Here is a 15,335-nt window from a genome sequence, read left to right on the forward strand (position 1 = left end):
CTCTGTGGCCATAACTCAACCATGTTCCTCACAGGAACCAGGGACTGTGTGACCAGGATCTCCAAACCATCAGGTGCCCTGGCACTGCCTGCTCCGGGCTGTGCCATGGCTGTTCCCTGGAGGTGGTGACTGATCCCTGTTGTACTGCTTTGGTTTCTACTCCTCCAGCTACAGACAAGCACCCAGAGGTGGCACTTGCTCTGGATCTGTTTTGAAGGACTCCTTGTGTCCTTCCATATCTGCTCATTTCTAATCCCTGTGCTAAATGCAGGTTTTATTGGAGAACTTCTGGAATTCATTACCACTTCAGTGTCATGGTCTGTCTGTTAACAGAGATTTCCCAGCTATAATTTTGGATGCTGAGTTTAAAAAACATAACACAAAGAAGCCTCAATTCTGTTGGGTCTCTGTAGTGTCCCCAAAATGCAGGTGTCAGGAGAAAGAGTTTCCTACCACCAAGCAATGGGCAGCAGTATAAGATAAGGACAAACACTGAGATGTGAAGGAAATACAGCCAGAAAAATATCTGAAGTCATAAATGTTTCACTGAGCTTCATGCACATGTTCATTACTATAGACAGTAAATATAACACATTACAATAGACTTTGTGTGGGGTGTTTTTGAGTAAAATTCGTATTTGCCCTTTTGGGTGGAATTGAGCTGTTCCCTCATGTTGCTGAATGCAGTTGACACAGATTTGAAATGTTTCAATGTGGCATTTTGTTTCTTGTGTGGTATTTTGCCCCCAGCTATAGTTGGCTTTAGTCTACTTAAACTCTGTCACTAATGTATCAGATGGATTAATAAGCAGTGAGAGGCAGCCGAGATTCCATTGGAAACAGCCCCCAGCAATCAGAACAGTAAGGCTTAAAAAAACTGGAAGCCTCGATTTAAGTCCCTAAATAAAACTTTTATGGCCAAGTGCCCCAGAAACTCTCAGAAGCACATCAGAGGGTACTTAGCAGTTTGTCTCAAGGCCTAAATATAAGGTTTAACATGAGGTGTTCACATCTGCAAATGCTGTCCTCACATCTTCAAGTCTGTGAAAGATGGAAGTACTCCAAGCAACCTTAGGATGGAAGAAACAGAGTGAAAAGTCAGGGGCAGTCAGATAATTTTATTGAAAATGACTGGGAGATCAAATTTTATGTTTATATGTGAATATATATAGGAACAGATTTGATGCACTTGTTAAGGAATATAATTTCTGTTGGGAGTTTCTGCTTGAACGGAGTAAAAGCTGCTGAATGTGTGAAATGTCTTAAGGCTTTTAATTCCTTCCCCAAAGCACAGATATTCTGCTCTGCTCTGTGCTGGGGATGTGCTACCATGTGCCTGATCCTGGGGGAGAAGTGGTGGCTGGGATGGACAGAACAGCCTGTCCTTTCTGGCTGAGGCTTGCTCAGGTTCTATATTAGTACATGGAGCTCAGGCAGCCCCCTCTACACAGCAGATGAAGAGACAAGTACTAATAAAGACTGAACAGCCAAGAGGACTTGGAAAATGCTCAGTTGTTTCTCTGGCTGATAGAAGGTTAAACAAAACCTATCCTCTTTTGTAATGATGGTGTTTTGTTTTGAAGGCAATGTTTCATATTTTCAGTGAGCCCAGGGCTATTATAAAGGCCTGGACCAGTAAAATAAGACATTATTTAATTTATAGAATAAGTTTAGTAATAGGTTTTAGACTAGAATGAGATCATAGAAAGAACCTAAGATGGAAGAGATGAACACCTCACGGCCCAGTCTTTCTAAACAGCCTTGTAAAAATCATTCCATTCTTCTGGATCTGGAAAGGTCTGGAGAGTTAGTTGAGGAGCAGTATTTTATAGACCAATTTGGGCATTTTTCTTTCAAGACATTTTTTGTTCTGTGAGTTTTTATGCCCCACCCTCCCCAGAGTAAAGCCTTCCATGAAAGTTTTCACACCTGTTTTTGTACAGACAGAGACCTTACAGCAACTGTCCCCAGCCCTACAGCACTATCAGGAGAGGCAGAGGCTGAACGCTGAATCCTCAGGGGGTTGCTCTTTCCTCCCAGCAAAGGCCAGGGTGGCTTTGGATAAGTGTAACAAGACAAGTAACACCAATCTAATCAGATCCTAACGGGTATCATGTCGTGACATCATTAAAAACTGGAAACTGGATGTACAATGCAATCAAATCATAATTCTAATAATTTAACTCTGACTTTCCAAAAGTTGTTTTGCAGGGCACTCAACTGAGGCTGTGCATTTTCAAATGTCATTGAGACAGGCTTTCCTTTTTGGGTTTAGTTTTGCCCTCACCTTTGTGAAGAATGTTTTGGTAGTTTATTAGAGGAGACAGTCAGTGTTTCTGTGGCAGCAGCTCCCAAGAAGCCCTGAAAGTGCTGACTCCACAGGCTCTTCTGCCTCCGTGCACATCTCTCCTGACATGGCTGGGTGCAAAGCCAGGGGACTGGCTCCAGGGAACAAATGCAAATCCTTGGGGACAGCTGTGATCAAACCAACCCTTTGAATATTTGCTCCTTCCCTCCTTGTCTTCCCAAATCAAATCTTACTTAAGGTTTGAAGATCTGGACAAACTAGTAACTTTTTAGCTATTTGGCCAAACCACAACTGTGGATGAGAGAAAAGGCTGTGGGAAAGTGTCTCTGAGCTTGGGAGACCCTGGGGGCACTGGCAGTGCTGTGGGAAAGCTCAGTCACTTGACATTTCCAGATCTAAGTCCAGATACACTTTAAAACACTGACAGGGCAGCAGAAAAAGTGGTGGGACAGACTCAAACTGAACAGACTCAGTGTGGATCAAGGGGGACAACCCAGAAGTTCATTAAAAGCATGGGGAAAGTGAACTGATGTTTGAACTGATCATTAGAGGCAGGCAAATACTTAGTTCAAGTCAAGCAAACTTTTGCTAAAGCCTCAGGGAAGTTGGGAAAAGAAGCCCAGGTTTGGTGTGGAAAGAATCAAGATCAAAGTTTCACAGAGGCAGAGAGGAAAAAACCCAACACCTTTTCCTCAAATGACTTCTTCCTTAAAACAGCTGCTTTACAGATAAGAATATTTAGGGCAACCTAGATGAGTATGTTAAAAAATGCTGCCCAAGGTCATGACTATGGGAAGAACCTGAATAACTGACTACAGACTCTGAGCATGTGGTGACAGGATGCAGGGGAAAGGCATTGAACTGGCAGAGAGGAGGTTCAGATGGGGTATTAGGGAAAAATCCTGCCCTGGGAGGGTGGGCAGGCCCTGGCACAGGGTGCCCAGAGAAGCTGTGGCTGTCCCAGCCCTGGCAGTGCCCAAGGCCAGCTTTGCTGAGCCTTGGAGCAGCCTGGGCCAGTGGAAGGTGTCCCCTGTGCAGCCCTCCTGGTGCCTCCCTGCTCCCACCATCTGGCTCTGGGAACAGCTGGGCACTGTGGCTCAGTGGCAGGAGTTTATGCCCTGGTACTTGTTGGGAGACATGAACTGTGAGATGATCTCCTGCTAAAGCTGGATTAAGAGAGGCTTTGGGGTCTGGTGGGACATGTGGAGCAAGACTCTGGATTCCCTAGACATGGCAGTCTTAATACTTTCATTTTTCCTCCTATGCTTTTCTAAAAACCACTGGCTCAAATACCAGAGATACACATCCTGCATTTGGGGGGGGTCCAGAACCATTTCAATTTGTTTCCAATATTGGAAGCAGTGCTATTTTAATGAAAAGAGCCCAAATCCAGCTACTGGAGAGTTTTAGACACAGTATCACACCAGAGATGGCCCTGTGCAGGGCCAGGACTTGGACTCGATGATCCTTGTGGGTCCCTTCCAACTCGGCATATTCTGTGATTCTATGAAAATACTTCCAGGAAAGGGCTGACAAATCACAGTTGCATAAAATGGGGATTTAACTCTTTTGTAGCAGCTTTATAGCTGTTCAGTAAAATGAGAGGAAAATCAGTATTCCTAAGGAGCTGGCACAGGATATTTAGCTGCTCAAAGGGCTTATTGTGGAAAATACATTTGCCAGAGAGAAAATGAAGTTGGGAAGAGAACCAGCTCTGGGCTGAATGAATTTGAAAAGGCCCTTTCACTTCCTAAGTAAGTTTAGTCTACAAATCAAAATTATTAGGGCTTAATTTTAAGTTTTATTTCTTAACTTGGAGGAGGACTTGCTGCTGAAAGGAAGCCAATATCAGTTTAAAGGGCTGGTTTGTTGAAAGCAAGCAATTACAGGGTAAGCAAACTGCAGAGTGGGGCACTGCAGGCAGCAGCCAGGGTGCCCAGGAGCCCTCTGCCCTCCCACACACACAGACACACGGACTGCACCGACAGCCACCAGCCTTACCTTTCTGCAGCTTGGACGCGTTGTCCTGGATCCAGCTGAAGAGGTTGGCAAAGTCACAGTCACACACCCACGGGTTGCCCTCCAGGCGGATGGTCCGCAGGGAGGGCAGCGCTTCCAGGGCCGCCACGTTCAGGCTCTGCAAGTTATTGTCATTCAATTCTAACACTTGGAGCTGGTCCAGGTTCTCAAAAGCAGCCTCGTCCACATCCACCAGGTTATTGTTCCCAAGGCTCAGTTTTATCAGTTTCTCTGCTGATTTGAATATCCCAGCATCAAGCTGTGTTAAATTATTGTAGCTTAAGTCTAAATACACCAGTTTGGTAGAGCTGCTAAAAGTGCCCTCTTCTAAAGAGGTGAGGGAGTTATTCCTGAAGTCCAAATAGACTAGATCTCCATAAAATATAAAGAAATCAGCTGGGATCGCCTGGATGTTGTTATCAGCTATGAGAAGTTTCCGTACATCCAGAGGAAAGGGATTAGGAACACTCGGCAGCCCCTGGTCCCGGCAGTCTATGGTGTGGTAGTCCATGCAGCTACAGACAGCAGGGCAGGGCTGAGCCCCGGGCAGCAGGAGCAGGCAGGCAAAGCCAGCGAGAGGCAGGAGGCAGGAAGGAGAGCATGGCAACATCGTCAGGGATCTGAGCGCTGGGGTGAGCACCACTGCTAGGAGAGAGACATCTTGCTCAGCTGAGCAGGAGTGCCTGGTACTTGTGTGTGTGTGTGATTGTATCCAGGAGATCACATATCATCACAGATCCGATAGCAGCAGGCTGGCAGGGGGAGGGAGAGTGGCTGGAGCAGAGAGGGAGGGAGGGAGGGAGGCAAATGTGAGGATTTACACTGTGGGAATATTATGATGCTGTGCAGGGTGAGGAGAGCGGTGATTGGGTACACGGAGGATCTTTCAAAGGACTCCCTTGCTTTTGTGAGCTAAAAAAAGCCCAGAGTCTGTTTGCACATTTGCTGTATATTCCAGCAAATGGGAAATCACACCTGATCCTGTGGCTGTGGCAGCAACAGCTTATGCTTGAAAAGCCCTTCAGGTACAAACCCCGATGAGATCAGTCACTGTGCTGCTTCCTAGCAGGAGCCTGGAGGAAGGTACCCAATACCTCTGGAAGGGCAGGAGGGGCAGGCAGTATCCTGGATGCCTGCTAAGGACTGTTTTGCCCTTTCATTTGTAAAACAGGGAGCAGAGGAGCAGCAATGGGGGGCCCAAAGACAAGGAAGGGCTGGCTTTGTGCTGTTTCTGGATGCCTTCTCAGCTGTGGGAGCAATTCACATTCTAAATATGACTCTTTTAACCAAGAAGAATAACCTACTGCAGCAACAATGAATGTTGTCTCCAAAGTGAGGGTTTTTTCTTTCCTGTTTTAATGACCCAAGAAGCTGCTTTCTACTACAGCACCAGTAATGTCTGTTGGACCACATAAAAGTGCAAATTGTGGATCAAATCTTCAGCTAGTTAAAACTGAACAGATTTTCTCCATTTCCAGGGGGCTGAAATATTTGACCATCAATCTGCCTGTCTCCCGTGGGACAGCAGAGATGATTTTGCAGCAAGGCATCTGTGTTTTCCTGACATCCCCAAACCCACATCCAGAAAGGTAAGTCCTCAGCCAGATGCACACTTGATTTTTAACTCCATCCCTCCCTCTCTATTCTCGATGTGTAAGCAGACAAACAGGATTGAGTGCTGGGATCACACCTATGGAAGGTTTTTCTAGGAACAGATGGTATTTGGGCGTGTGTGTCTGAGGAGTAGAGCACAAACTCCAACACCTTGGGAAAGGTCATTCTAAGGTCAAAGAAAGGCCAGTAGCCTCAATTTAAGGTCATATTTCATAGCTAAATTTAGAGTATATTTCATCCCTGACAGGGTGCAAAAATTTCCTTTGGGACAGACTATTCTCTGAGATGTCTGTACCTGATCTCAAATACTGAAGCAGTAACATCCACCTCACCTTCAGTACATCTGTCCAAACGCTGAACTGCTGGGAGGGACCGAAGAGGGAGCCAGGCTGTTCTCAATAGCACCACTGACAGAAAAAGAGGAGATGGGCACAGTTTAAATCCATCTGAACACAAGGAAACACTTCTCTTACTGTGGGGGTGCTCAGGTTGACCAGAAAGGTTGAATATCACCACAAAACCCAACTGGGGACAGCACTGGGCAAACCTGCTGTGACTTTGCCTGAGCCCAGACTGGACGAGCTGATTCCCAACCTCAGCATTTCCCTGCACTGCTGTTAGGAAATGAACATGCCAAGAAGGTTTATGCCTTTGAACACTTCTCTCATGTTTTGCAACACATTTTGTTTCTATTCTTAGGTCTTTAGGCCAAACCACCTTGAAGCATCCTCTGGATCCCTCCCATAAGGACACATCCTGCTCAAGGTGTTTTTCAAACACCACCCAGAGAGAAATGGGCAGAGCTGCCTCTATGAATCACCAGGATAAAGCCCAAGTAAATTCCTGGGAGGATTATTGAAAATATTTACCTTTAAATTACAGAGGAAGTGGAAGTTTGACAGGCTTCCTCCGATTAAAAGAAACAAACATGCAAAATAAGTCCTGTAGTCAGGATTCAACGAATCAGCATCAACAGGCAACTGCAACTGATATTCTCATGCAGAACTGATGCTTTCTAAACTTTAAAGGTTGTATCTTGCAAACAATTGCTCCTGCTGTAATCTACTGTTTTTCTGCCCTAATTCCACTAAAGGTTTAGGTTGGAGATAAAGGTGTTTCTAACACAGGAAAGCAGAACTGATTCCTTGTCTGTGGTAATTTAACTTTATAGAGAGAGATCCAGCTCTTTTGTAAGAGTTCTCTATACACAGGACTTGAGGGTCCTTGTAGCTCCTGCTCTGCAGACCCCCCTTCTTGTATCAAATGTACAGAATCGGGCTCTGACATTTCCCTTTCCACGATGCCTCAGTGTTATTATGCTGGTTCACAGATGGGAGACTGCAGACAATAAGGCACAATTTGTGAAAGATCCAAGAACATGTCAGTGGCAGGAGGAGGACTCAGCTTCCCTAAGAATTCACCAGCCCTTGCTGAAGCTCCCACTCCTTTCTGCAAGGAAAGCCCTTCCTTTGGCTCAGCTGCTCCCAAGTTCTGCAGCTGTTGCCCCTGTCAGCAGCACCCCCTCACACTCATCCTGCACACTCCCAAGCAGTTTGAGGTTCTGCACAGACCCTGTGGAGCTTTCCTGCCCGAGGTGCTTGTGGAGGGTTGGCAGGAGAGGAGGGGTTGCTCTCAGGCTCTGGATATTTTGGGACAGGTATCCTGGAGGTCTGTCAGACCCAGCCCTGCTCCCACAGCATCCAGGGAAGGAGTTCAGGTGCAGCTGGGCCAGCTCTGACCTGCTGGGCACAGGCCCTGCCATGCTCTGACACCCTTCTGTGCTGACTTGACATTCCACAGACTTTTTCCTGCCCCAGCTTTCTCTGTACAACATTTCCTGTTTTGTTTTGCCTGGACAGCTTTTGGAGCTTATTTCTGCACCTCAGCTGTTTCCCTCAGAGCACAGAAATTCTCTGGACTCTTTCTGCAGCTTTCTCACCTGCCAACCATTCTGTGCCGTTTGGGCCAGCAGGGAGGAGGTTCTGCACAGCTTTCTATCTAATAAGACAGTAAAGCTTTACTGCTTCAAACCTTGTGTTTGCATCAGTGACAGTAACCTCAGGGGTGGCCCCGATGTGCTGAGGGCACAGCACCCTCTGCTGCCCCAGACACTGAGCACCACAACTGCTCTCCTCTTCCGATGAACCCTCAGTGTGTCCTACCACACCTCCCTTTATCTGCCCTCTCAGGTCCCCTTTTTCCTCTCCCTGCTAAAGAAACACCAATCACTCCACGCAAGAAAATGAAAGATACAATCCAGGTGTTCTCATGGGCCTCAACTAGCACTGTGGTAAACCATACAACTGCTCAGGGAGTAGTCCCAGAAATGAAGGTGTGTTTATAATCTGTGCTCCTTCAGTGCCCCCAAGCAAAGCCCCACAGCTTCATCACCTGTTAGCCAAAAGTACTTCCAGCAGTAAATTTTAGTCCATTCAGCTTTGGAAAAGCACAAGCTTCCTGATTAGAAGTTGATGCCAAACAAAACCCCCCAAATATTCTCTCCACAGAGAAAGGATCCCACACTGATCAAATTTTGACTGCCAGCCCATTTATCTGTGACTTCCAGGTGCCCCTAAAGGGACAGGATGGGTTAGAAAAACATGATTGTAAAACAGGGTAACATTCCACAGTCAAAGAACTGTGGAGGAGTTTGTGTCAAATCCTTCTGTGGAGAACAAGGAAGCAAAACCACCAGTGGCAGGTCTTGGATAAACACACCAGTAGGAAGGCTTTGGACTAAAAACAATGATCTCCCTTTCCATTCCTTTCATTTTCCATTATATTTCTATTCAGGATACTCATAGCAGAAGCCTTGACAATAGAAGGGAGTGACAAACCACACTCGTCCTGGACCTTTAGGCTACTTACAGTATTATATCATGCCAAGCAGTAAGAAACTAAATAAAAAACCATTCACTTCTGACAGAGTTTTCATGTTTCCCTTGGAAAAATCCAGCACTCCCCTTAAAAGTGCTCAAAACTTCCCCAATAATTTGAGTAGTGGAAGAAGAAAGGAAAGCGACCATCGTGCGGACACAGAGGAAGGTTTGGGGCCTCAGCCCGTAAATCCTTCCTTACCAGAGACTGAAAACTGTCCATCCTCATTCACTTATTTAGCAGCTAATTGAGCATATTTTTCCATGACGGAAGTTATTATTCCAGGCTTATGCTCCACTGAGTTAAGGCACATGTCGAGGCAGAGGCTGCAGTCCCAGGTGCACCCCAGACCCGCACAGGGTTTTCCTGCTCATTATCAGCCATTAGAACGTGTCATGGGCACCAGTGCTGAGCCTGAGTGAGTAACAGCGTGTTAATTGATTCATCAAGCACTGGAGCTGGAGTTAAACAGCAGCTCTGTGCACAAGTTCCATTTTTATTCAGGTCTTTACCATTTTGGCTTTAGTACTTTTTTTTTTTTTTTGAAAGAAAGCCTTGCCCTGCTCTGACCAGGCAGCTTTTATGAATGCAGCCAAGGGGGACCTCTGGGCAGTTTTCCCTCTGATTTTACACCTAAAAGACTGAAAAACCAAAAGGGAAGAAGGGTCTATTCCTGTCTTATAATTTCTAGGATGACAGAAGCTGTGAGCTGAGGCTTGTCTTACACATGCCCAGTCTTTGCTGCTGCTGCTCTGCCCCTGGGAGGGAAAATGCATCAAAATGAATCAGCGTGGCAGCAGCAATGATTGAATCTGAAAACTTCAGACACTGCAGTTCAGCAGCCAAATGAGACCAGCCCAAACCCATCAAAAGTCTTCCATCATCTGGTTTATGCAGACATGTGGTCATACCTCACTGCAAACCATTTTCAGTCACTAAAGGCACTCACCAGAGACAAGCAAGGTGAATTCTGTGTTCTGTTTCCCTCAGGAATGAGTTTGCACCCCGCTGCAGTGTAGTCTGCCTGCCTTTACACAGTTCATGGTCTGGGCCACAATGGCCACAGTTTTAAAGCCAATTAAAGGCAACTAAAAGTCAAAGTCCTCCTAAGCTGCCGATGGAGATTTGCTCACTCATGTCCACTGCTACTCTAATCAAGTCACAGCTGGTCTCGGGGCTCTCCTCAAATATTATTTATTTGCTCAGATTTATCAGTGGGTCTGCCAAGATCTGGAAAGCCTCATGGAGATCAGAGAGCCAAGATTTTCTAGAAGCTCAAAAGTTTCTAAATAAAAGTTATGTAACAAACCCAACACAGGTTTTGTTGAGGAAAATTTATGAAAGTCAGTGACTTTAAAGCAGCAGCTGGAGCTGAACAGCATTTGTATCTGAGGCTTGTTTCAACCTGCACCTGAGTTTCAAGCAGTGAAGCTGCAGAGAGAAGGAAGTTTGAGCAAATTCTTAATGCCCCAAGATATCACAAAACTTAATCCACCTCTGATGTAAAGCTCAACAATTTGGATTTTTTTTACCCATGATTGCCATTATAAACATGGTCTATTTGCTTTAAAAGACAGAAAACTCTTGGGAATTTTGCTTTTCTCCAAATCATGCACTCCCTGATCATCCTCTCCAGCCCTTCTGGAGAGAACAACTGCTGAGCACTTCCCAGAGCTGGACGTGCAATGTGGCTGAGCAGAGGGGAGAGCACAACAAATGGGGAATGTTCTGGGAAAAGTGTTCCTGTAAGGAAGGAAATGCAGAAATTATTCTGAAAGAGCTGCAAAGCAAGTTGGTATTCTCTCAGGAGGAAGTATAATGCTTTAATTTGTTCTCTGGGCCCCCTTGAACAGCCCTTGGAGAGTTCTCTTTGTTCTAAGGAACAGCAAATGGATTGACAGCAATTAAAACAGCTGACAGCTAATGGTTCTCAAAACACCACATAAACATTCCTTGAGGATAAAGCCCCTCCAGACCATTTGGTCTCCATGGTACACGGGGGAGTTTAAAAAAACAACACCAAAAAACAAACAAACCCCTCAACAACTAAAAGAACCCCAAACCAACCAAACTAAAAACTTGAATTCATTTTCTTATTAATATTGTTAACAGTGATGGGCTGAATGCCTTTCCCAGACCAAAGAGGATGGTGCTCTTCTGAGGATTTCATGCAAATGAACACCATACACCCAGTGAGAGAAGTTCCATTCACAAATGCACTGATTTAATTGGAGGTCAAGATCTCTTAGTGACTCCTGGGTCTGCCTTGATAAGAGGATTGCACAGAGACATTCCAGTTACCTTCGTGGCTGTATTTTTTAACTTGCCTGATGTGGTACAAGCTCTTCACAACAGGAGGAAAACTACCCCAAGGCAGTCGTTAGTGCTTCCTTCCCTTCTCCCTCCCTGACTGCTGCTGCCCACACCCCATGGATTTAAATATGCAGAAAGGATGTTTGTGTCAGTGGGAATTCCAAGCATGAGCTGAGTGGAAGAGCTAAAGGAAATAATTATTGCCCTGTTACTTTTTACCATAAAAATAGTTCATGAAAATATAATTAAGTGCTTAAGATCAAACTGTAATTTCAAAATAGGACTTGAAAACTGGCCTGCAAAGTGTATCTCCCATTCCTTAAATTATGTGCACCATTCCCACGTGTGTGCAATTCCATGTTTTAGAGGTTAGCACTGGACAACAGGATTTCTGCAAAATAATTACTGCCCAAAAATGCATCCACCTCTGCACTGGGAGCATAAAGCACTCAGGAATACAAAGGGAAAGCCATCAAAAAAGTAGGATTTGAGACAAGGCAACAAAACGGTGACAGAGATCCTTGAACAAATGGGGTGAAATGGGATGGAAAATTACTTGCTTTTACCTCTGTAGTATAAAGTAAATGTTGAAAAGGCAGGTACATTCTACTGTATGCAAAAATAATGCCATCAAGATGACAAGAACTCATTATAGTTACCAGGTGTAAGGGAAGCTGCCACAGCCCTGTTCATGGGAGATGGTCCCAGTCACTCACTTGTCCTCACTCTGAAGTGATCTTTTGTCCTCTGACAAGTGTTTCTGGCTGTGCAGAAGTTGAGTGTCCCTCAGGGAGGGCACAGGCTTTGCCTTAATGCCTTGTGACATGTCCCTGGCCCTGTGAATCAGCGGGTGAAGGGCCAGGGGGACTCACATCAGCCATGCCCAGATCCAGGCAGTGGGGGCAGCCCTGCAGAGTTGCCTCTGGACCTGCTTCTCACAGACATGGGCACAACCAGGGCCAGTTACCACAAGGAGGAGTTTTGTAATTGCTTCGGAAATCACTGGCAGAGAACTGGGGGGACTTCTCTGGCACTCAGTGAAATAAAAAACAACCTCCAGGATTTTACTACAGTCCCACCTGGCACGGTGCAAGCTGGTCTAACACACCATTTTGGAGCCTGTGTGCTCATCCCACAGTGGGACGTGGTGGTTTCAAACACCAGAACTTCAGCAGGACCCTCAGCACGGGGAGGTGGAGCTGCCTGAGCCCCAGGAGCTGCCCCACACACCCACCTGCTGTTCTGTGCCAGGAGGGGTAACTCACAGCCCTGTGCAGGGGCAGACCTGTCTGATGGGTAACTAATGTCTGGATGAACTCCTGCATATATCTGCTTCTACTGTCTTCTAAAAGTTTGGGTCTGCCTCATTTCAAAGATATTCAATCTGAGTAACATCAGCAAGAGAAGGTAAAGCACAACATTTCCTCCCTGAGGAGTGTTAGTGAATGGACACAGAGTTGTTCTTGGGCATCACAACCTGAGGTGGTTCCACATCTTCTTTTTCTTTAGTAGTACCAAAAATAAATCCATCTCACAAAAATGTCACAAATGAAATCTCTTAAATCTCAAATTTGAAGGGAACCCAGAAGAAAAAGTATGTTTGCTTCAGGCTCTTTTAAATTTTTCAGGAAGTTAATGGCACAAAAAATGAATATGGTAAAAATACTGTCCATGTGATAGCATGTGGAATGTACTATACTCTCCACTTTCTCAGGCTGTGCTACAAGCAAAAAGATATTTTTAGGGACTATGTGATGGCCTCAGACTAAAAACAGAGAAGCCAAAAGTGTCTAACAAAAAACATTTTCAGTAAAAAAAGAAAATAAAATTGAAAATTACTTTCTGTTGTATTGCTATTCTTGGGTCCCTAAAAGTGGGACCTTTCCTTTCACCAAAATGACAAAGTCCCACCTTCTCCTGAAGAGCATCTCTCCTCTGGCTGCTATTCCAGCCAGGCATGGCCAAAGGAAGAGAGTTGCAAATTGTACCACTGACAAGTGGTTTAATGACTAGTTTTTGAGTAAGATGAATCAGTCTAGATGTACTTCTGATGGTAAAATCCATTAAAAACCATCTAATAAAGGATTAGTTAATGTAAATGTTCAAGAAAACCCTAATGATTTTTAGTCCATTTCTAGACTTGTCACTTCTCAGAAAATTCGGTTTACTGCAATGATGTCACTGATAATGTGGCATCACTCAGCCCAGGCAATTCAAAAAGCCCTGCCTGGTCCTTCCTGTGCCTGTGGCACATCCTTTGGTACCTGAAGGGACACCAGAGCAGGAGGATGCAGAGGCACAGCTGCTGGACCAGGAACAGAGCTCCACAATTCCTGGTGAGCTTTATAGAACACAAATGTTGTGTACATTAATAAAGTGCAGGTCAAACTCCCTGGATACACATTCTGAGGTAAGAAAATTCATCCCAAAGCCAATGTGTTACTGCAGTTCACACTTACAAGGTAACAGTCAGGGCCTCAGTCTCCCTTTTTTAAACAGGGAAAGGGATACAACTGCTGTAAGACTCATGGGCAATAGAAGAAGATATTTAAATCTAAATGACTTATTTCAGGAGTAATCTTGTTTGCTCTGAAAGATGCTGAATTATCAATAGTGCTTTCAGGCAATTAAAATTGTTAATATTCTTTTTACTTGGTGTACAGCTGCCTACGCCTACAAACCCATGAATCACAGACCTCTAATTCAGTTTCCTGCAGTGAAACCAAGATATTATTAACAGTCCAATAAAGAAAAATCCTCTTAATTCACTACTTACATTTAATGAATTGATTTATAGAATAGAGACATTGTTGCCACTGGAGAGTCTCCAATACTTATTCCCACCCCTGATTTACTGTGGAAGCCACCAGAGTGCTCAGCACTTCAGTTCCTCCACCATTTCATGTGGAAACAACCAGAAGCAGCAACAGGCTGGAGCTTTAAATTTAAATGATATTCACTGCAAAAGCTTTCAGCATTTCCATGTTAAAAGGCACAGGTTTTTAAATATTTATTTTTAACAACACAATAGTGCCTTGATCTGAAGACACACGTGGATGGCCTGGGCTACTGAAGTGGTGAGCAGCCCCCCAGGAGAGCAGCTCCCTCCTTTTAGTGTCCCAGCATTAGTTTATGCAAGACAGGTAAAGCATAAAACATTCATTCTCTAATTTAAAGCATGAATTAACTTACCCCTCAGATAGGAAAATCCTGCATTTGAGCTGCCTTCCCTTGTTTTCCTGGAGCTCCTGCTGACAGGCTGCTCTCACACAGAGTGATCCCAGGCAGTGGTTTGAGGACTGCAAAGATAAGGTCTGTCTTTGTGAACTCTACTTAATCACATTCCTGCCTGCCCACCTTCCACCCTCAGACTGCCACTCCAGCCCTCTGCACGCTCTCAAGTAATCATTTCATTTTAACCAGACATATATATATAGTGCAGTCCAGAGAACAATCAAACCCTGAATCTAATCATTGTTTTAACTATGATGAAGATTCATTTGATTTTTTGGTGTCTTCTGTTGTTCTTGCTTCCCTTGCTATGATACTTATTCACTTTATTTTTCAGGAAAACAATCCAATAGTATAAACATTTAGCAGAAATATTTGTAAAACCATGCTCTTAGTCCAGTACTCTCCTAGACCCAGCACTAGCAGTGGCAGCTGAGCACCTTTATTAAACTCCCTGATACCACATTTCACTTGAAGGGATTGCAGGTCGTGATTCAGTGACACGTCAGTGCAATAAAATGTGAATGAATCCAGATTTCACAAAATAGCTGGAACATCCCTGATCCCTGCCCTGAGTGCAGTGCTTGCATTCACTGTGCTTGGAGGTGTGCTTTGCTCCTTAATAAAAGTGTTTGGATTGTTGCTTCCAGTCGGTGTGGCTGCCAGTCCGGAGGTGAGCTGGGCTGTCCCTGGAGGACAAGCCGTGGTTTGTGCTGCTGAGAGATCCCCCTGCCGTGTTCCTCTCACAACAACCTCGCATCTTCATCCTCATTTGGACACGAAGCCAGGGTGGAAAGACACGCTGCTGCTTGATTACACGGCAGAAACATTGCAGCTGCAACTCCTCCTGGTCTGGAATATATTTCTTGGCTCAAATTCCTCACTGGCATTAGCAAAGTGGCGGGATCCAGCCCTGCACTGAGTGCCTGTCAAACCAACCAGGACCTGTGAACATCTTGCTCCCTCTCGTGGC

At 45.0% G+C, this 15,335-nt stretch overlaps 1 protein-coding gene and 1 long non-coding RNA gene across 6 annotated transcripts in view; one reads left to right on the forward strand and one right to left on the reverse strand.

The window, feature by feature from the left end:
- The window catches only part of LRRC38 (leucine rich repeat containing 38), a 76,085-nt gene extending 61,598 nt beyond the window's left edge, over positions 1–14,487 (reverse strand). For 3 of the 5 annotated variants that reach the window (XR_011699571.1, XR_011699570.1, XM_071575607.1), the window contains exons 1-3: positions 14,324–14,487; positions 6,274–6,348; positions 4,310–5,101 (exon numbers count right to left, since the gene is read on the reverse strand). Coding sequence is in view for 2 of the 5 variants with exons in the window: in XM_071575607.1 (XP_071431708.1) it covers positions 4,310–4,937 (628 nt within the window). In the remaining 3 variants the exon portion in view is untranslated. Of the gene's footprint in view, positions 1–4,309; positions 5,102–6,273; positions 6,349–14,323 lie in introns of those variants that run through there. The other 2 variants (XM_071575608.1, XR_011699572.1) reach the window with 2 other exon arrangements.
- Positions 4,866–6,786, forward strand: LOC139681867 (uncharacterized). The gene is made up of 3 exons (XR_011699573.1): positions 4,866–4,959; positions 5,806–5,916; positions 6,641–6,786. It is a non-coding gene; the product is annotated as an uncharacterized lncRNA (long non-coding RNA).
- Positions 14,488–15,335: the final 848 nt, after the last annotated feature.

This window comes from Pithys albifrons, chromosome 22, assembly GCF_047495875.1.
Source record: "Pithys albifrons albifrons isolate INPA30051 chromosome 22, PitAlb_v1, whole genome shotgun sequence".
Lineage (NCBI taxonomy): Eukaryota > Metazoa > Chordata > Aves > Passeriformes > Thamnophilidae > Pithys > Pithys albifrons.